The sequence below is a fragment of the Gymnoscopelus microlampas genome (genome assembly GCF_963454915.1).
Source record: "Gymnoscopelus microlampas genome assembly, chromosome: 9".
NCBI classification, from domain to species: domain Eukaryota; kingdom Metazoa; phylum Chordata; class Actinopteri; order Myctophiformes; family Myctophidae; genus Gymnoscopelus; species Gymnoscopelus microlampas.
Window position 1 is genome coordinate 37,028,627 of NC_139946.1, and position 21,969 is coordinate 37,050,595.

The window sequence follows — 21,969 nt, forward strand, 5'->3', positions numbered from 1 at the left end:
AGGATTTTTTTTACTTTACTGGAGTGTTTCCAATTTGCAATACTTTCTAGTTCTACTCCACTACATCTCAGAGTCCAATATTGTATGTTTACTCCACTACAATTATTTGAAAACTTTAGTTACTAGTTACTTTGCAGATTTTGATCATTATTACAAAACCACAACAGGTTTGTAAGCTTGTAGATCTGCTATTTTCAAAGGATTTTTATACATTGTGAAATGGGACCTTCTGCATTATGAGTGCTTTTACTTTTGGTACTTTAAGTACATTTTGATTCCAATTACTCAAGTAAATCTTATATTACCAGACTTTTACTTGCAACAGAGTGTGTTCTACATAGCAGTATTGATACTTTTACTTAAGTAAAATATTATCACCACTGCTATAAACTACACTAACCTCTGAGAGAAGGCTGTCCTAAAAAAAACACACAGTCAATCACTTTTGAAGAAGCAGCGGAAATTGTATTAAGTCAAGGTTACTTTCTACTGTATCTGTTCACAATAAAAGCTCCCTACCAGTCTTGTCATCAAGTACATTCAAAGTGCTGATGAAAATGTGTTGACATGTCTTATTCAGATCATGGGCATACAGATTAAAACACACACACACACACACACACACACACACACACACACACACACACACACACACACACACACACACACACACACACACACACACACACACACACACACACACACACACACACACACACACACACACACACACACACACACTGTGTGTGTGTGTGTGTCTCTCTCTCTCTCTCTCTCTCTCTCTCTCTCTCTCTCTCTCTCTCTCTCTCTCTCTCTGTTCTCTGTGTGTACTGTGCATATAACTCACTCACTAGACAGCTTCCCAACAGACACTTCCTGTGTGAGAAGTGAACTACAATAAAAAACTTGGAAAAAAAGGTCTCCTCCAGGTCAGATAGGTTAATGTGGGCCAGCAATCTTCTGAATTTGCCATTCAGGATGGAATGTGAAAAATTGGATGGATTCGTCTTGATCACTTGGCTATAGAGATCATGTGTACCGATTTGCGTGATGTTTGGACAAAATGTGTAGGGGTGATATAAAACAAAATAGTTTTGCACAAATCTGCCTCCAGGTGGCGCTATAATAGGGCAATGTTGAAAGGGTGGCATGTGTTCCTCAACGTAGGGTGAATGTGCGCCGTTTTTGGGCGTTTTTTTGTTACTTTATTTCGGTTTTGGGGTTAGGGTTAGTTTAGGCTTATGTTATTTAATTCTTATTTTTGCCTGATTTTAACGATTTTTTATCAAAAAATGTATTATATAAAAAAAATACATTTCCAAAAAAATAATAATTTTAAAACATAAACTGAGGGGGCACAATTGAGGCCAGGCACCCTCAGGCACCCCCGTCGCGCCGGCCCGGGTAGAACCACAATCACATAGTGTGCAGTGTTATTGTTTGTAAGGGAAAGAGAGATGGCCACTGTGCAGAATGTTTGTTACCAAGTTGCTTATTTCTAACCTATAATGTTTTCAGATACATAATTTAGTGTGCTGATTAAGTTTACAATGAGTAATACACCGTCTGGAAGTCATCTTGAATGAGATTCAAAACGGAGTAGTTCTGTAATTAAAATCAGCTGTGTTTGGAGGAGCGTGAGCTATGGGAATCACACAGGTAAATGAAATCGAGATTCATTTATATTCATGAAAGTTGATCTATGTCATCACCCAGCACCTTTCAGTTTACAGGAAGTAATTAAGATTGGCTTTTCAGGGACTTTTGATTTAAAAATACACAAAATTTCTTTCTTTTTTTATGTGTTGGCATCCATTGTTAGGTATATGCCCATATGATGACCACGCATATGCTCTAAAATTGTGAAAAACAACTAGATCTTTAAGCATATAGCGCCTGGTATTCCCACGCGGTCTCCCATCCAAGACCCTGTGTGGCTTCCGTGATTGGATGAGATCAGACGTGTTCAGGGTTCTATGGCCAATTGGCCATAAGCACCAAATATAATATTACTTGCCAATAATATCAGGAGCCATGTTCATTTTATCTTTTAGGGAAAACAAAGTAGCTGTCATTGATGTTAAGTTCATGTGAGCATGAATTTGGCAACACTACACTGTAATGTGGGAAAGATTTGAGAGACGTTGGTTCAGCCCCAGAATGCCAAACAGCAGGGTATGATAATGACCGGGTGTCAGAGACAAGCTTGTCAGGTATACCCATTGAGACATTCTATTTTTAAACAGTTATCTTTATTTCCACATCTATAGCATGGCCCTCATTATGGGAGTTGGGTCTGGTGAACTTAGTTGGGGACGATTCTGTCACGTGCTGGTGTGGTGAGAACTCAAATGCAGACAGCCAGGCAAGGTGGAGTGCAAAACCCATTATTGGGTGTTTTAAATGAATACAGGACACATACAGAACATGAACATCTCAGACAGACTAAATACAGGTGACACAAGACAATGACTCAACAAGGGCTAACAGGGGAACAATACGAATATACACGTGAGGGCTGATTACAAATTAGACACAGCTGGGAGAAACAGAAACATAGAACCTAGAAAACTAAACCAGGGAACATACAAAGAAATGCAAGACCTAGACACTACAATCAATGACACACAAGTCTGTTACTGTGACAGATTCCCTGTGTTTCTTGGCTAGTTTTGCCAGCCTTGTGTGCTGCACCACTGTTAGAGTCAGTAATGAGAATCACTGAATTTGTTAAAAACCGATGTGATTCAAATTCAGTATTGAAATTATAGAACAATTCATTAACATTTCATTAAGGGTTAGGTTAGTTTGTTCGAATTAATGATCTTCTGCATAACCATTCTTTGTAACATCTGGGTCTCTTTATACAATCAGACCACATCAGATTTCACTAATATCCAGAATCACTTCACTTGTCAATTTCCCTATGTACTTACAGTACTGTACATAAAGAATATGAGATACCGTTCCCCCTCAGCCACTTGCAGTGCAACATAAAACATAAAACCATCTAAAAAGCATCATAAAAAGTAAAATCTAAAACCCATAACATAGACAAACATTTAAAAACCCAATATGTATGACGTGCATTTCATTTGAGTTACTCAGTCACTCATAGTATAAGTGCCATGGTGCAATCCTTAAAACGTTACCAGCACAGTATAATATAGTGCCGTTGTGCATTTTCAAAAGTGCAGTTACATCATGTCCAGTCCAGTTTAGTTCAGTTCAGTTAAAGGTACGGTAAGTGATTTTCTTTGGTTAAAATAAGTGTTAAATAGCTCTATATTCTGATAGTACTCATTGCTATAGAGTGTTTGTTCAGTAAAAGGAGTCAACTTGTCTCTCCAGCTCTTTATAAAACAGAAAATGCATTTTCGTTTCAGTTTCATTTCCAATTTTATCCAATCAGGATAGAGAACTCAATCAAGATATAGATTAAACAAGTGAAATTGGAAGTGATGACACTAAGAAATGAGCAGGCAAAATTGGAACTGGAACACTATAAAAAATTAAGCTTAAAAATGGGTACTTTCTCCTGATTGGCTGAGATTTTGACACCTACCGGAAAATGTATTTTCTGTTTATTAAAGAGCTGGAGAGACGGGGAGACTGTTACTGAACAAACACTCTATAGCAATGATTACTATCAGAATATAGTGCTTTAACCTTTTAACAAAATACTTTTTGTTTTAACCCAAAAATATCACTTACCCTACCTTTAATTTGGGGGGGGGAGGCATTGGTAGGGGCCGCAGTTTATTTACAATCCTCACTGCATTCGGGAAGAAGCTGTTCAGCATCCTGCTCCTTTTGGCCTTAATGCTCCTGTAACTCTTTCCCGAATGCAGGATGAAAAACAGGCCATGGGAAGGGTGTTGGGGGTCCTTTATGATGCTGGTGGCTCTTTGGGCACAGTGTTCTGTATAGAGCTCCAACAAAGAGGGGACAGAGGCACCAATGATCCACCCGGCTATCTTCTCGACCCGGTTCAGCTGACATTTCTCATGTGCCTTACAGCTGCCGAACCAGGAAGTGAAGCCGTAAGATAGGATGGACTCAATGGTGCCCCTATAGAAGATGGTAAGGAGAGGAGTGAGAAGACCTGCCTTCTTGAGCCTCTGGGGGGGTGAAGCCGCTGCTTATACAGTAGATCCACAATTTAAAACATAGTATTTGAGTTCTCGCTGTCACAACTCAAGGTCTATGAGTTGTGACATTAATATTGATAGCTAATGACGAATATTAAGCTATAGCTAACTCTGGGATATAGATATAGGCATGTTTGTTGAGCAAGAGTTGATTTCCATTGCAATAAAAACAAAAAACAAAATCAGCACCTTTAGAGAAAATCCTCATTACTGTATAAGAACAGCCCACTTCACTCAATAGGCTTCTCAGATTCGAGCCTGATTTACTGTATACTTGGTTGCACAGTGTGTCTTGCACTGAAAATAGCCGATCTACAAGCTCACAATGTGGCAGCTTGTAGATCTGCTATTTGTGGTGTGAGACACTGGCACACAACTAAGTATAAATCTGGCATCCGATTTCTAAGAGCCTAGTGTTAGAGTATTAGTGTGTTGCTATCATCCCCCTGTTAATTACATTGAATAATAAGTCTTATCTGAGCCAGTAAAGGGGTTTGCTGCTGTGCTATTATCCTGCCTCAAGGTCATGGTATCACCTACTTGTAGTTGCTGAGATTATCGTTGCTGTCGGGCAGGCACCTCCTATCTCCGTATCTTAACTTTTTGTGTTTTTTCGTAAATTTGAATCCTGAAAAGTAACAGTTTTGGACATAGAGACGTTATATTCTCTATCACATTGATCTGCGAATAGAAGAAAAACACGTGTGCCATAATTGTTCACCCATTATGACTTCAAATTAGGATGGCTGTTGAATACATTTGTGGTATCTCTTTTCACATTTCAAAAAGACATTTTCGCCTGATTGATTTCTGCGCTGTGTTCTATTTTTACCATCCATATAACGTTTTGTCGGAGCTTTAATGCGTTTGATGTCACACGCCGTTGATCACTGTCTCCATCATAACTACTACCATCATTAAGTACCCATCAGTCTCAGAATAGTGTTGTGCTTCATCAGTGCTTCCAGTGTCCCCAATTGTGTACTCTCATGGTTGAAGAAATGGTAAGATCTTATAGTTATTGTTAGGGCTGTCACGTGTCACAAACATGAAATTATACCTGCCGATTAATTGTCATGACAATAATTGGGATTAACGATTCAATTGTGTTTTTGACATTGAAAATTGGAAAATATAAATGAAAATTACATTTCTATTAGGTTTTTAGGCTTCGTAAACAAAGATTGTACAGTATGACAAATTACTTAAATAAATTATACAAAGAACTGACGATCATATTTTATAATGTTATAATTTCAAACTTGTAGATTCCCTATTTGCACATTTTTATTTTTTTTTTGGAAAATGTATGAACATTTTTCAACATGGAAACGATTATGATGATTATCTCTAAAAAAAAATCCCACGATCTTGCAACCCCTTTTTTTTCACCCAGTGCCAATTGTCTAAGTAATCCTGGGCGCAACTCTCCCTCTGCCAGCCTAGGGAGAGCCCAGAGCCGAGCTCATGCCTCCTTCAATGCATGAGAGCTAACAAGCCTTTTTATCACCCGACAGGGGGGAGTTTCCCCGGTTGGACATGGCGCGTGGAAGGAACACGTTATTCCAACCAGTTCCTTTCCCCTCCATCAGGCGCCCTGGCCTTTTTATCACCCGACAGGGGGGAGTTTCCCCGGTTGGACATAGCGCGTGGAAGGAACACGTTATTCCAACCAGTTCCTTTCCCCTCCATCAGGCGCCCTGGCTGACCAGGGGGAGGCAGTATAGAGACAAGGATTACTGCATGTTTTTGTGAGGGTACCTACCCTAGGGGACACGGGGAGAACATGCAAACTCCACACAGAAAGGCCCTTTCGCCAACCCCACCTATAGGGTATGGGCACTGATGACGCGGAGGAGAGGACACGCCCCCAAGTGCCCACAGCTTCTTCTAGGAAGCCAGGATCTTCTAGCTGTGAAGCGACAGCGCTACCGACTGCGCCACCGTGCCCCGATGATTATCTCAAATAATTAAGATCAGCTTGATTACAACCATATGTAATTGTGACAGGCCTAATTATTGTTTGATGCTTTTTCACGTTTCTGATGATATAATTAAGAAATTAGGAATTTGTTAATTTTAGCTTTTCAAATGTATTAATTGTTGTTTGGTTAGTTTTCCCCAGTGGAAATGTCACCTCTCAATCAAACAGATGTGATCATAACCCTAAACGTAAGACTCCTCACTATGACACATTGCAATGATTAGTTATTTGTTTACATTTTAAGCAAGGATTCTTCCATCTGTTCTCTAGTGCAGTTGGTTTCCAAACAGTGGGTTTGGAAACCCATGTTTGGGTCGTGGACCAATTTTATGGGTCACAAGTAAATATCCCCTTTTTTGTGTCTTCCATAAAATATAAATATTTCAAAAGAAAGGGAAAAAAAGAACAAAACCACAACTTTTCATCAAATAACTGAATTCCAACATATTTCTAAAGTATTTCATGAATCAAAATGTCCATAAATACATTAAAAAACGTTTATGAAGTAAGCTTTGCGCCGCGTTGTGAGCTTGTAGATCTGCTATTTTCACTAGTTTGGGTCCCGTCTAAAACGTCTAATTTCTCTTTTGGGTCTTGAGCTAAAAGGTTTGGGAACCAAAGAGTATTTCTCCCCAGGTATTTAGTCCTTCCCTATTTTCATTGGTGATAATTGAATAGCTCGCCCCCAAATGTGACAGGGCTGGATACTAGTTGGCATGGAAATGTCAGACTGCAGCTGCCTGAATTTAAATATGTTCCTCATTGGATGCTAATTGATTAGTCTATTTATATCCCACTTTGAGGGTTGTGGCCTGATGTTCTGCAGTTTGGTCAATACATGGCTATATTAACTTTCAGTTAGAGTTTCAGGTTATTAACCTTTGATTCACATCAAATTTGATTAACCACTCTGATTAGGCCTAGCCAAAATAGCAGATCTACAAGCCCACAACAAAAAAGCAGTCCAAGTAGGCCTACAGAACAACTCACTAAGAATAGAGGGTTTAAGTGGTTAAATTATTACTTTGATTGAGTGAATACTTTATTAGCAGTTTGCAAATAGTACAGTGATACGATTATGCAATGGTGCAAGGATACCACAAAAAGCCCTAAGGACTTGTTTCCATTGTGATCCTGTCTGTGTATTCAATTCATCAAAAGGTGTGCGCCGCCCGGGAATCGAACCCGGGTCGCAAGAATGGGAATCTTGCATGATACCACTACACCAGCGGCGCTGTGAATACTCTCATATATATGACCACTATTTCACCCCCCCCCACCTCTCCCCTGTTTTTTGCTCCTTGTCTTCCTTATTTAGTTTTCTTCCTGTTTCTGTTATTTCGTTGTTAGCCCAATAATATTAAAGTGCCCCAAGACTAAAAAGAAAAGGATGCGTGGTGATAGCATTTATTTTTAACTCTATGGGTGAGAAGCGTTCCGTGGTTCTGTGTTGCCATGTCGGCTTTTTCTAAGCGATTTTGTGCTTGTTTTTATGTCAAGTTGCTTGTATTGGTGGTTACGTTTTTTGGGGCTCGTGAGTCGTGTCTAAAGTGTAGTTGCTTATTTGGGATTTTTTCCTAATGTTGTTTAAACTAGTGGTTCTCAAACATTTTCATAGCAAACGCCCCAGATTAATATGTATCTGTCCACAGACTCCCCCTCCATCTGAAATTATTTTGTGCCAGGGATTTGTGTTGTTAAAATGTTTCAAACATATCACAAAATTGCTAGATTTTTCTTTTTTTTGGGGAAAATAGCAGATATACAAGCTCGTTGTGGGCTTGTAGATCGGCTATTTTCAAATAGCCATGGCCAGTTGCTTCTTTTGGGCTTGTTTTCATAGACATGGTTGCTTGTTTCCCTCTCAAAACCTGGCAACACTGATGCTTCGCTTCCACCTGATGCAGTGAGAGCAGCTGTTCTACTTGTCCGTGTGATTTCAGTGAACAACCACCGGTTTCGCGTTCACCAATTGATTTGAGAACTGCAAAAGAAAAGAAAGAAATGAAAACATTTGTTGAAAAGGCTAAAAGTTTTTCGTCGTGCGTTCATCACGCGTATCGTAGCCTAGATACGGATCGCTGTGGCGAGGGATCAAAGGAAAAGAAGAGAGAGGATGAATTGAATACACACAGGACCCCAATGGAAACAAGCCATGGTGCTTTCTTGGGTTTAATCCTTTTAGCAGACCTTGTATAGAACAGTACTTTCTGTGCTTTTTTTTTTTTTTTTTTTTGCAAAGTGTGCAATCAATCAACGAATCAAGGAGATAGATGTGAACGCTGACTTGCTTCAAACAGTGGTTAACAAACTTTGTAGCTCAAGACCCAAAAGAGAAATTAGACGTTATGAGCTTGTAGATCGGCTATTTTCACAACTTATTAAACATTTTAGACAAATCTAATGTATTTATCAAATTATTTTTGATATTTATGTAGGAAACAAAAATGCATATAGACCAATTATTTGTTTACTAACATTGAGACTGGATGCACATGTGATCGTTTCATGCAATCAATTCTCGACCTGTTGTTTTGGGGTGCGCTGCCCCAACCCCCTCTTGTTGGCTAGTGATGCGCGTCCTAGCGAGACCCGACAGAATGGGTTTAATTTGGAGCCAGTTGGCTATGACGTTTACAGCCAGTGTGACGTCGTCTGTTAAGGGGTCGGGGTTGAAGTGGTTAAGGGATATTTACTCGTGACCCATAAAAATGTGTCCCGACTCAGTGTTTGGGAACCACTGGCTAGATCAGTTGTTCTCAACATTTTCAGGCCACGACGCCCCAAAAGAATCATATTTGAACCGGACTCCCCACCCTGACAAGCACTTGGAATTGTAGGAGTTGAGCCTTAGGAATTACATTTAGTTTGACTCGGTCCCACAGATAAATATTGTGAAAATAGCAGATCTACAAGCTCACAACACTTGTGTCGCTGCGACTTTGTGAGCTTGTAGATCTGCTAATTTCACAATTTGTGAATTGCTTTCTTAGATTATTTGACAACAGTTTGTTGATTACTTTTGATGCGGTAATGGTGTTTTTTCTTTTCTTTCTTTCTTCTTTTTTGAGGTATTAAAAAGGTCTTAAAAGTCCTTAAAGTGTCACTTCACTGTCATCTGGGAGCCACACACACACACACACACACACACACACACACACACACACACACACACACACACACACACACACACACACACACACACACACACACACACACACACACACACACACACAAATCATGTGAGGACCCCCTGGGGGGCCCGAGCTACAGGTTGGGAACCACTGGCTTAGATGAAAGTCGATGGATCAGGATCGTTCGTCACTGGTTTCTGTTCACTCGTCTCGGGAGTCAGTGGGAACCACCGTTCTGACAAGAACACGTTGACCTGTTGCGGATGTTACAAGTAGGACTTGGATCGGACACAGCGCTGCTGCACGATGGATCATACAAACCGAGTCTCACGACCGTTAGATTTCATTTAAGACACCGTGGAGTATTAAATGATACAAAACTGATTTAGTTTTTTGGGGGGGGGGATTACGCTTCTTGGTTTTTCCTATACGGTCAATGGAATTTTTCTGTTGACAAGATCTGTAGGGGGCGCAGTGGAGTAACGAAAACCTTTTTTTCTATCCGGTGGATTATTTTTAACCTTTTGGTCAAAAAGTGTATTTTAGACGTGAAGTGGGGGGCTCCGAGTGTTACCAACAAGGAAAGTAGGCTTTCGACATCTTAAAACCGTCTTTGTTTTGGTGAGTAGCAAAAGTGTATTTTTTATTTTGAGTAGAGACGAGAGGCTGCGACCGCTGCGCTACCGAGGGTATGCGGGCAACAGCTCGAAAGTAACATAGCGTTAAGGAGAACTCCTTCTAAAACGCTATGATGGAACAGAGTTTTTTTGTTTAGTTTTTACGCACAACGCACTTCTTGAGGAAACATGACGTGTTGTCTCTCTGGGCTCCTCGTTGAGGACGTGAAACAACTGGAGTCTGGACAACAGCCATTGTTTTAATAAAAATGTATGAGTGATTCAATTAAGACAGAATTGAATCCCCAATTGCTGTCAAACAAACCGAGAATGTCGTACCGCGCCCTGCTGCCTATAACTGCGTTTCCCCCCTTTTCTCTCTCTCTCTCACTCACTCGCACTCAGTGTTGCCAAGTTTGCTTATTATAAGCGACTTTGGGCAGTTGTTTGGGCTTGTTTATAAAGTCTACTAGGCTAGTTGCTTATTTGGGCTTTTCCCCTAATGCCGCTTAAACCAGTGGTTCTCAAACATTTTCAAATCAAGGCCCCCCAAATGAATATGTGTTGGAATCGCACTGAGTTGGAATCGAACCTCACAAGCAACGCCAAGAGAGCTAGCTCGCTTGGAGGAGCAAGTTACGGCGGGGTCTTTTGCGGGGTCGCTACACTATTTTGTCAGATATGTGTGAAAATGTTTCCAAAAGATGTTTCACTTTTTTTTTTCCAAGATAAAAAAAACAGATCTACAAGCTCTACAAGATCTGCTATTTTCAAATATCCGACGCATATAGGTTTATAAAGTGCTCATGTAGCCTATATATTATTATAGTCGCTTCTTTTGAGCTTGTTGTTTTCATAGACCCTGGTTGCTTATTTCTCTCGCAAAACCTGGCAACACTGCTCTCACAGTCACTCTCTCCTCTCCCCGTTTCGTTTGGTTTGCTTTGTTCTGGTTCAGAATGGCTCGATTCGGAGAGGACGTTCCGGCCGGAATGCTGGGCTCCTCCACGGATGGGGGTCCGCGGAGCCGGGATGGAGGAGCGGCGGTGTCCACAGGTGGCGGCTCCATCTCCCCAGCAGCCTTCAAGCAGACCAAGGCGCAGCGCGCCCGCACCATGGCCCTGTACAACCCCATCCCCGTCAGACACAACTGTCTCACCGTCAACAGGTCCCTGTTCATCTTCAGCGAGGACAACGTGGTCAGGAAGTACGCCAAGAAAGTCACTGAGTGGCCATATCCTTTATTTCGTTTTGGGGTGTTCCTCCTGTTTACTCTAAAGTGGCAATATAATGGGTAAGGTGTGACATACTTTTGATCCTTCATGGCGCAGCTGCGCTGGTTCTTTTGATTCTATACTTTCTTAACAGTTTGCAAAAAAAAGCACAGAAAGTTCTATACAAAAGGATGCTAAAAGGATTAAACCCAAGAAAGCTGGCTGTTTCAATTAGGGTCATGTGTGTTCAATTCATCAAAACATTTAATGACAGACAAATATACAATACACTACTATGAAAAAACATCAACCATTGTAATAATTTCAAGGAACCCCCGTTTCATTATGCATTAGGCCACAGTCAGACCCGCATTTGAGACTTTGTCAAATGTTTGTTTTTTTAATTGGGGGACCCCAATTTACACAGTAAAATCGATAGTGTTAATTTAACTCTAAGAGTGTACAAAAGGGAACCAAATGAACCCGGGGTCCCTTTGGTTGCATTGGTACACTCAGAGTGACTGACCTGCAAGGTTCCTTCGTTTTCTTTATGTAAAGCGACCTTTGGTACTTAGAAAAGCTCGATATAAATCTGAGCTATTATTATTATTATTATTATTATTATTATTAAGGGTCCATATGGTTCCTAACACATTTCTAATTATCAGTTCATAATCATTTAGCTGGGACCCCCTGGAACCCCCACAAGGACCCCTGGGGGTATCGGGAACCCACATTGAGAACTAGCGTACATGTCAGCAGACTTGTGTAATGTGTTTAAGCAGGCAAATGGCCCTTTCCAGTCTTTACTTGCGGTTGCTCTTTGTAATGCTTTAGTTTCCCTGTAGCGCCAAAGGATCAATTCAGCACCATGGATAGCACTCAGAGAAGCGAGAGGTGGACTGCAGTGAAATGTACTGTACTCCACAACACGACACACACACACACACACACACACCACACACACGCACACGCACACGCACACGCACACACACACACACACACACACACATCATTATTCTATGTATTTATTTTAATCACTGTAGTGACAACCGCATGATGAGATTTCATAGTCTGCAGTGGACAGAGGCTAATACTACAGTAAATTCAGAACACCTACGTAAGTGGTCATATGGGTTTAGTTTTATTATTTCCTCAGGCCAACATAAATAACTACAGATTTCTGCAGTTGTCATTCTCAAATGTATTGCTATGTTATCCAATTTAAAATATGTATCCAATATTTCTGATATTGGCCTTTTAAAGGGATTAGTCTTTCTCATCATATAGTCTCAATCTTTACTATAAATAATCATAGACCCCCTCTTACACATTTAGCTTAAATTGAATTGAATTCGAAACGATCAGGACCTGTTGGACACTTACACATTGTACCATAAACAGTAAAGTCCTAAGTCCTGTTCATTTAAATACGAGAGTGTACAAATCAGTTACAAATGCATACATGAACACTGAGGCTACTCTGTACCAGTGGCAGTGATGATGTGTAGAATCTACATAGTGAACAAGACTGGATTGCAGTCTGGATTGGGGTCTAATATTGGTGACTTCCCTGTGTAGACAGTATTTGGAGGTCAGTGTGGAGCTGTGTGGAACTCCATATTTGGTGCGGTTGAACCCTTTGGTGTCACGCAGCAAAAAAAAACTAGGGCCATCATCATATTGATGACGTCAGTAATCTCCATATTTGGGCCAAAATATTGGGAGACATACAGACAAATGCTGTTTTGGATGGTTGTCCGTTCGGTGCCACGGCATAATAAATGAGAAAGGAACGTACCTAGTAGAGAGAGAGGGAGAGAGAGAAAGGAGTCCTCTCTGTGTAAAAGCGGGTTAGCTGGACAGCTAGAAAAACTGTACGTCTGGACAGAGAAAACTGTACGTCTTCTCTGTCAGTGATACATTTCCTAATCCTAAAACTATAGGGACACGTGTTGATGTTTCAGTGTGTTCAGTGTGTGTAACTGTGTGTGTGTCTGTGTAGACTGATTAATTCCTGCATTTACAATATCATGTCTAACCTCCAAACCTGTAGCATGTCAAAGTCACGTGGTCTGTGTGCCGTTACTTTCCCAAGCTCTGTCATTGGATTTAAAGACATTTTATAATCAAACCCCATTTAATACAACGACATCTTTGTAACCTTTCACTTATAGGCATTGCAATCATAATTACTTCGCCCCTTGCCAATATTTAAGGACTTGTTTGTCTCTTATTGAAGACGTTGAAAGTGGAAAACATTTTCCACTCCCGTGGACAACTACTCACACACACACACACACACACACACACACACACACACACACACACACACACACACACAATGGCCATGGGTCTTGTCTTTGTGTTCTTATAGTGCCGCTCACCAGGTGTTCTATCCAGGTGTGGTCTCTTCTCTACCATTGTTCTGCTCCATTCAGTGGCTTTCAGACTGAGTGACGGCCTTCCGCATTCAAATAACCCAGCAAACAGAATTTGTCTGCCTCTATTGTCCTTCAGTGTCTATTGTTGTTGTTTTCCTAGTCTTTGTTCATTCATTGAAGTTATTAAAAATAGAAAATGGGTAAATCTAAATTACCAGTTGGACAGAAAAGGGGTTTCAGTGCGTTTGTGTTGAGGTGTATTGATACAGATTATTATTATGTTTTATTTAGTCTCTCTAGAAGGTAAAATCATATTGCTAAGAGATGTACATAATGAGATGTACATAATAAACATAATTTGTGTATGAAAGAAACAATATAATTCCAATTGTAGAAAATGTATTGCTAAAATACAGTGTGTGGTTAAATCAGACCTCAAAAAGAGCTTAAAAGGGGAATTCACAAGTCCCTGCTGCTGACTGATATTGTCCTTCTAATGAAAGGGGAGACCTTCATCTTTCCATTAGTTATTTCATTTTTATCTCCTCGTTATCATTGTTCATATTTTCTGTAACGTAATGTTGCATTATGGAGTCCTGTAAGTCCAAGACTGAAATACATGAAGTCTTGAATGAATAACTGATTGAAAAATGAAGGTCTCCCCATTCATTATGGTAATTTCTGAATTACAATAAAGATGGTGGTGCATCTAGTGTCGGTGCGCTGTCTGCTTTATTGACATTGTTTACCAGTCGGTGTCCTACCCGACACCAGGATTAAAATTTCTCATTGGAAAAGTAGCTAGATGTATTGTATTAACATACTCTACAATACAGATTGGTTAAAAGGACGTCTTGTTCATTAAAATAAGTCCCATATGATGACGACATTTTTTTGATTGCTGTTGATTCTGATTGTCTTATGATTCTGTTGTATGAACATCACTATACTGAAGGCTGTCCGAGTGAATGTTCTTGTGGTGACCAGAAGGAAAGCAGCCAGACTAGATAACCCTCAGGTTAATGTGTTGTTCTGGAGGGAGTGTCCTATTACGTCTAATGAGCTCAACTGTATCCGATTAACAGACATTAACAGGCATGATAAGCAATGACGTCCGATTGGCGTGTCACTTAGCATCATATCAAGTCATAAGTCACACACAGACTTTATTTCATATTGTTTCCCATTATGGTTTTGAGAGGAGTGTTGCTTAGCAGGTGGTTGGGCGCTGGTCAATATCCACTGTGGCTCTCCGTATGCAAGTGAACTATGCAGCACCTGCACAAGAACACACATGTATGTATGTACATACGTATGTACGTACACACACACACACACACACACACACACACACACACACACACACACACACACACACACACACACACACACACACACACACACACACACCCTGCATGGCTTCTCTTAAAGGTCAGCTTTGTGTTTAGAGTGCAACGTGCTTCTGCCACCCTGCCACACTGTAAGTGCCTCCTTTCTCAAAAGCTCAATTATCCACAACGGATCATTCACAATTTATCTAGAGGCTTATCTAGCGCTGTCGGTGTGTTTGTTTGTTGTTTGTATTTTTTGGGATTCATGTGGTGAATTTGCACATGTTCATGTGGTACAAGTTGCATGTTATGTAATGCAACTTTTGTCTATAATGACATGCCCAATATAGGGACGACGTTGAAAGTCTGTCTGTGGATTTTATAAATATTTAACTAATGAAAAGTATTAAGAGCTTGTTGTGATACATTGAATCCAGTGGAACACGTGATCTTTTTTCCATTTCCTGAAAATGTACGGTTTTGGACATTTGTGGGTGTGTGCAAGCTATTGTGTGCAAGTACAGTGTGTGAGTCTGTCAGCCCCGCCTACCTGTGGTGATAGTGGAGGGAAGGCTGGCTGGGGGCTGGAAGGCAAAAAAAAAGGCTGGGCTAATGAAGCACACAGCTCAGGCTGAGTGTGGTGGGCCTGTGGAGGCCTGGCAGCTGCTTCTCCGGTTTGATCCCCACTAGGGGACCGCTGCGGCAGGAAGCTTCCCACTGGGCAGGTACACCTCTGAATAATTGATTATTGCATTTAATGCAGTTTGTGTTAACGGTTCCACTCATATGTGGATTAATAATGTGTGAAGAAGAACTTCCCCCTGGTGTTCAAGATTTTGCAAGGTTTGTTTTAAGTCACATCATGTCCTGGTATTTCTCTTGTGAGATAGGATATGACACTTAGCACAGATAGCCAAGTCCAAAGCCCTATTAAGTTGGGCTCTTCTAGCTCTGCATTGTCTGATGAATTCTGCTGACAGAAAGTTCATAATGATTCCTTCAGTTTTCAGCTTCACCCAGCTGGTGGCTGCTCAGAATTCTGATGAGTGCTCGGGGGGAGTTGTTGGGGGTTAAGTGTCTTGCTCATGAACTTCATGGTTTCCCAGAATCCCCCTCTACAGTTGCTGGCAGGGGTCTGGTCTGCCTACGTCTGCATTAATTGCCTGAAAGTTGTGTGTGTTGTGAACAAAACCATCGTTTCTGTCTATGGCTCTTAGCTGATGCGGTTTGCCTGCAAGGCTACCACATATCAGCAGGCCCGAGTGAACCCTGAGCACATCTCCACATATCCATAATGTTTGATATCAAATATCAAACATATCATATCGTTTGAGTTTGAGTGGATGGCTCAAGGTCAGCTGTGGAGGTGGGAAGGACTGAGCCAGTCATGTCCTATACGCTTCAACAGACAGCTTGCAGCAGTACAGTGCACACCTGCAGATGTGAAGTCATTTTTGCACCTTACACACTGCCAGACTCCTTTTGTAATAAGGTTGGATTTGTGAGCTTTATGACACAATGTTTTCATTACGTAGAAATATAGACTATAGCAGGTGTGCATCCTCTGATTGCCACCTTGGCTGTGGGTGCTCAGTAGGGCTGCAACTATTGATTATCTTCTGAGGGATTATCGTATTGACTTGAAAAAGGCTACCAAATGTCTCAAAGACTATGGGGGGGGGCTGGTTTGGCCCCTTCCTACCTTAAATGGTCCTCGCCCCTGAACGGACCCTGACACTGCTGGCCGTCCTCCCAGCTGTCCCCATCACCCTTGAGTGCAATCTAACAGTCTCTATGGGGTTTTGGGTGGCTCATCATGGCTGTTCTAGTGGAAGCACAAAGAAGCGTGTACAGCCACAAGTCTGCCCCCTGGTACCAACTGTGGATGGTCACGATGAGCATGGCTTGTCAATAAACTCATCCATCTGTGCAGAAATGTGACTCATACCATCCAAGTTGGATGTATGTCGCCTGTTTCTTCTAATCAGAGCAGGTTTCCCTGCATTTATAAAGCCCATGTTATTTATAATGTTATATAACATCATACAGTATACCATATTTATAATGTTATTTTCATAAATGTGTTTTATAACATGTATCTAGGCTGCGCTATTATTTGGAAGCCACCTCGACAACCAGTGGTTGAATGATGACACACGACTGAACATGTCATCATTTATTATATTTAGCAGGGGACCAGACAAAATGAGTCCGACATTGTTTTTGCATACACAAACGCAACACATTGAAATCATTACCTGTTTCTGTTGCACGCATCTCAGAAACAGACAGTGAGAGAATGCTGAAGGCATACTTACTGTACAGTGCGTTTGAAAAGTGATGGTCAAACTCTTTGTACTTCGACAAGTCAAGCGTCTGTGTACGGGTGCACGCATGTCTCAGAAAGTGATACAGAATTACCGGTAGCCACAACATCCCTACAATGCACACAGAGCTGCACGCACGCACACATACACACACACTCGCGTGCACACCACGGTCTGCCGTGGAAACTCGAACGCAAAAGCACAAACACACAACGCGTTACAATTGATTATTTAACAACTACAGTAAATCGCCTATAGTATTGCTTTGTCGTACACCGGTGTCACGCAAAAATAGCAAATGTAGCAGATCTACAAGATCACAATGTGTCACATCGTAATTTCTGTATATTTTATAAAAAAAATAAAAAAAATAATAATCTATAAAAAAAGTTTGATTTACTGTTGCACACTTAGTGCTCAGTTACAGTCAATACGTTGTATAAAAATACCACTGAGTGTAAATAAATGGCGCTCCAAAAGAACATCAATGCTCTAATGAAAGCTGTATGCGTTAGCGGCCTGATGTAGCAAAATAGAAAATGTGAATTTGAGATAAGTCTCAAAGTCTTGCATTTCCATCTTTTGGAGTCTCTATTTAAACTCATCTGGTGTTTTTTATAATGCTGTTTTTAATTGGTTGTTGTTCACGGGTAAGAGATTCACAGGAGGGTGATGGTACAGCACGGTACAATTCAATCAGTCTGGTACTGAAGTACTGAATCCAATCAGGGTTATTTATAGGCCACCTGTTGTGGCCTATAAAAAACCCTGATTGGTTAAACTTTGCACAGCTGACCAATTCAGGCTTAGTAGGCCAGGTTGGATGTTAATCATCCTTACACTTTCTTTTATATCATTTTGTTTACAATTTTGTTACCAGTGTTATGACTTCTCTGTACTTGTTCTCTATTCTTACCTGTATCTTTTTTCATCCTTACTGCAGTGCTGCTATGACAACTGAATCTGTCTATATAGCATGTGTGTGTGTGTCTGTGTCTGTTTGTCTGTGTGTGCGTGCGTGCGTGCGTGCGTCTGTCTGTCTGTCTGTCTGTCTGTCTGTCTTAATGTGCAGTACTGCTAGAATGGCAGGCTGACATCTTGTACTCTTTCAAACCGTTGTAAAATTGCTCATTCAAAAGACCTTTCATTTGGTGCAATTCTATTTGTCCAAATCAGAAAATAACCCCATATCAATCAAACAACACGTCATATTGATTTAAAGGGCAAGACAACTTTGGTAGAGGTTTGGGTTGTGTAGTTACCTTGCCATGATGTAACTCCAAAGGTGGACAAGACATCAAAAATAATTGTTCCAGTGATTAGAAATTGATAATTCAAAATATGCTCCTCATTGACTTTCTCAAAGTCACTCTTTTAGCACATAAACGAACACAAACCAAGTTGATTCAGACAATATACAACAGCACAAAACCCAGTACTGTTTATTTTTTTAAATAAAAATGTTCCTGTTGATTTTGCCATTTTTATTAGAAAGAAAACCCGGACTGGATCCGTGGATCCAGATCTTCAAATAGTAAAATCAACAGGAAGTTAACCTTTTTATGGTGATGTTTTATGGTGAAGTTTGGTGATGTTCTATATTGTCCGAATTGTCTGTTCTATATTTTGAATGATCAATTTCTAATCAATGCAGAAATTATTTTTTATGTCTTATCCACCTTTGGAGTCCACCATCATGGCAACGTAACTACACAATCCAAACCTCTACCAAAGTGGTCTTGTCCTTTAAAAGATGATATAATAAATGTTCCTATATATTTTCCGTATTCCTCATTTTTGTCCAGCTGAAGCCTACTTGGCTTTCATTTATGTTTGTTTATAGTCCCACCCTTTGTAGATTCACACTCTCGCCCGACCCTCCACCTACCCTCCCACCTGTTCACACAGACACGCTCTCACGCAAAAACACACACGTATGCAGACACATGCTGGGAGCGATTCACAGATTTCCCAGTATATAAGCCCAGTCAACAGACGCCTGTGATTAATTTTCATCTTCACCCCGGTGTAATAATAATCACAGGGGCTTGAGTCTAATCTGGGCCTTGACACGTTCACAGATGCACGGCGTATCACACTCCCATCTCTGTGTCTATTTTTACACGGGTGTTTGAGGAGCGAGGCAGAGCGCCGTCGTCACTGTGAGTCACAGGCGTCCCCCCCACCCCCCCACCGCGACACACACACACACACACACACACACACACACACACACACACACACACACACACACACACACACACACACACTTCCACCCCAGCGAGAGATGCCTCATTCCAAGGCCTGACAGAGTATGCATGACATCACCCCGCCAACCAACCTCCCAGCAGGCACTTATGTAGGTATCGCCAGTGGTGGAAGAAGTACTCGCATTTCTTTACTAAAGTAAAAGTATCAATACTACAATGTAGAAATACTCTGTTACAAGTAAAAGTCCCGTATTCAAAATGTGCTTTAGAAAATCGCGAGAGCTTGTAGATCGGCTATTTTCAAATTGCCGAAATATTTATAGGGCTGAAGTGGTTAGTGTGTTTTGTAATAATAATCAAAATCTACAAAGTAAGTAATTGTAAGTAGTGGAGTAAAAGTACAATAGTTTCCTCTGAGAAGTAGTGGGGTAGAAGTAAAATTATTGCAAATTGTAAATACTGAAGAAAGTCAAAATACCTAAACATTTTACTTAAGTACAGTACTTGAGTAAATGTACTTAGTTACTATACACTTTACTTTACAAAAGCGTCGCCTCGCCTGTGTTCCAATTATGGACCCAGTGTAGTTATTATTTGGTCTCAAGCTCTTATTCATACTTTTCATCGGTTTGATATTTATAAAACTCACAGACAGACTTAACCGCTTTTACTTTCATAATGTTTCGAAAATAGCTGAAATAGCAGATATACAAGCTTACAACTCTTTTAGATCTGCTATTTTCGCTACTTTTCTCGTGACACTCTTGTACAATGAATTAGCACCATTCATTTACAAAAAAAGCGTGAAAATTTGGAGATACAAGGTTTCTGCCCGACAGCGACTATAGAGAGTTAACATTTTTAACTCAAATCTTTGCTTCTGGAGGTCCCTGGGACAAAATAGTTTTCAAATGTTCGCTTTAAAAAATATATATTCAAAGATTTGCATTTTTTTGCTATGAGCTTGTATTTCTGCTATTTTTTGCTATTTCTTTTTTTAATCTTAAAATGACTCAGACGCGTTCCCAGTCTTAATGGTAATCAGTATGCAAATCTGACACTGTTTGTTATTTTGAGGGCTTCTGGTACTTCGAGAAATGTCTTTTTGTTGTGGGCTAAACCAACAGTTACTTGAACTCACATCTCAGTTTTAGTACAAACCGTATCACTCTTTTAAATGTCCCTTTTATGAGAACAGATTCTACTGTAGATTCTTCCCTTGACTCCCATTTTGTAAACTTATATTTCCAACGATGCCCGAACTACAATAACTCGGTGGTTTTATAGTGTCCAATCCGGTGCACCTTTTGCTTCACATAACTTTACCGACATTGTCAACCAGTAGGTGTCCTACCTGACTCTAGGTTGGACATTTCTCAATGGAACAGTAGGGAGACAGACTACCTCTGAACCACTGCAGATGTGCCAGTTATATTGTACTACTCATACCATACAGATTTGTTAAAATAATGTTTTATTCATTAAAAGTCCCAGATTGTTTTGTATTCATAATCAAATCTAAGCCAAGCTTATGCATCGAACAAAAATATGTGGGTGCCTAAATCAGTGTTATTTATACATTTTCTCCAAAATAGCAATGCATTAGATAAAAAAAAGAAAAAACCTGCAACTATATTTGGCCCTGTTTCACACGATCAGAATGACGTGAAAGAGCATTTTTATTTAAGGGGTCCCTGGAAAATTGTAGTGTGTGTGTGTGTGTGTGTGTAGGCAGTTATGTGTAGGATCCAGTGTTTGTTCAGCTGCCCAGTAACCATCTTGCAACATTGGCTTTTGGCTGCACATCGGAGAGAAGCCCGTTGCCGTGGATACCTCTCTCCAGCCTCCTTATGTCTTCATGTCCTCTCTCTCTCGTTTTCTCTCCCCCCCCCCACTCTGTCTCCCTCTCTCTCTTGTCTCTTTCTATGTCTCTCTCCCCCCTCCCTGTCTCTCTCTCTCTCTCATATGTCAATTCTTCCCCTCCTTTCCTGTTTGTTGTGTGTGTTTGAGGGAATGAAGGGTGTGGCCAGTAACCATTTGAGCGCTCTCTACTTAAGCAACATAATAAAGCCATTATACTTCATCATACGACACTATCGCTCAACGATATGCATTGCACGCTCTGAACTCTGATTGTTGTGGATGTTAACCAGTAACACAGACCTTTGTAAATTATTACCCAAGCTTGTTGGAAGCTTAAGTTGTAAGTGCACCTCAACATCTCTCACTTTCTCCTGGTCTATAACGCTGGTCTCTCTGTCTCTCTCTCTCTCTCTCTCTCTCTCTCTCTCTCTCTCTCTCTCTCTCTCCCCCACTCCCTCCTCTGTCTTTCTCTCTGTCTCTCTCTATCTCAACCATTGAGCGGTTGGCCAATTTGCCTGGGTTGGGGTTGGAATCCCTGCAGGCTGGTGGGAGTCAGATTACGTTTGCCATGTTTTTGTAGCTTCCCATCGCTCTCTCATGTCCCTGGGTAACCCCGCTGGGTCTCGGCTACAGGCAGAACATTGATCGGCCCGTCAATCCCTATATCCCTCCCATTCGGCTCTCTTCGCTATGTATGTCACTTACTTGCCTCCTTACGTCCCACCTGTTTCCAAGCTCCTAGACGAGAGAATGA

General features: G+C 40.8%; 1 protein-coding gene across 1 annotated transcript in view; it reads left to right on the forward strand.

The window, feature by feature from the left end:
• Positions 1 to 21,969, forward strand: part of cacna1ea (calcium channel, voltage-dependent, R type, alpha 1E subunit a) — a gene marked incomplete at its 5' end in the record, with an annotated part of 151,689 nt that overhangs the window by 36,203 nt on the left and 93,517 nt on the right. The window contains one exon of the mRNA XM_084066543.1: positions 10,845 to 11,142. Within this exon, the coding sequence (XP_083922669.1) occupies positions 10,845 to 11,142 (298 nt within the window). The remainder of the gene's footprint in view (positions 1 to 10,844; positions 11,143 to 21,969) is intronic.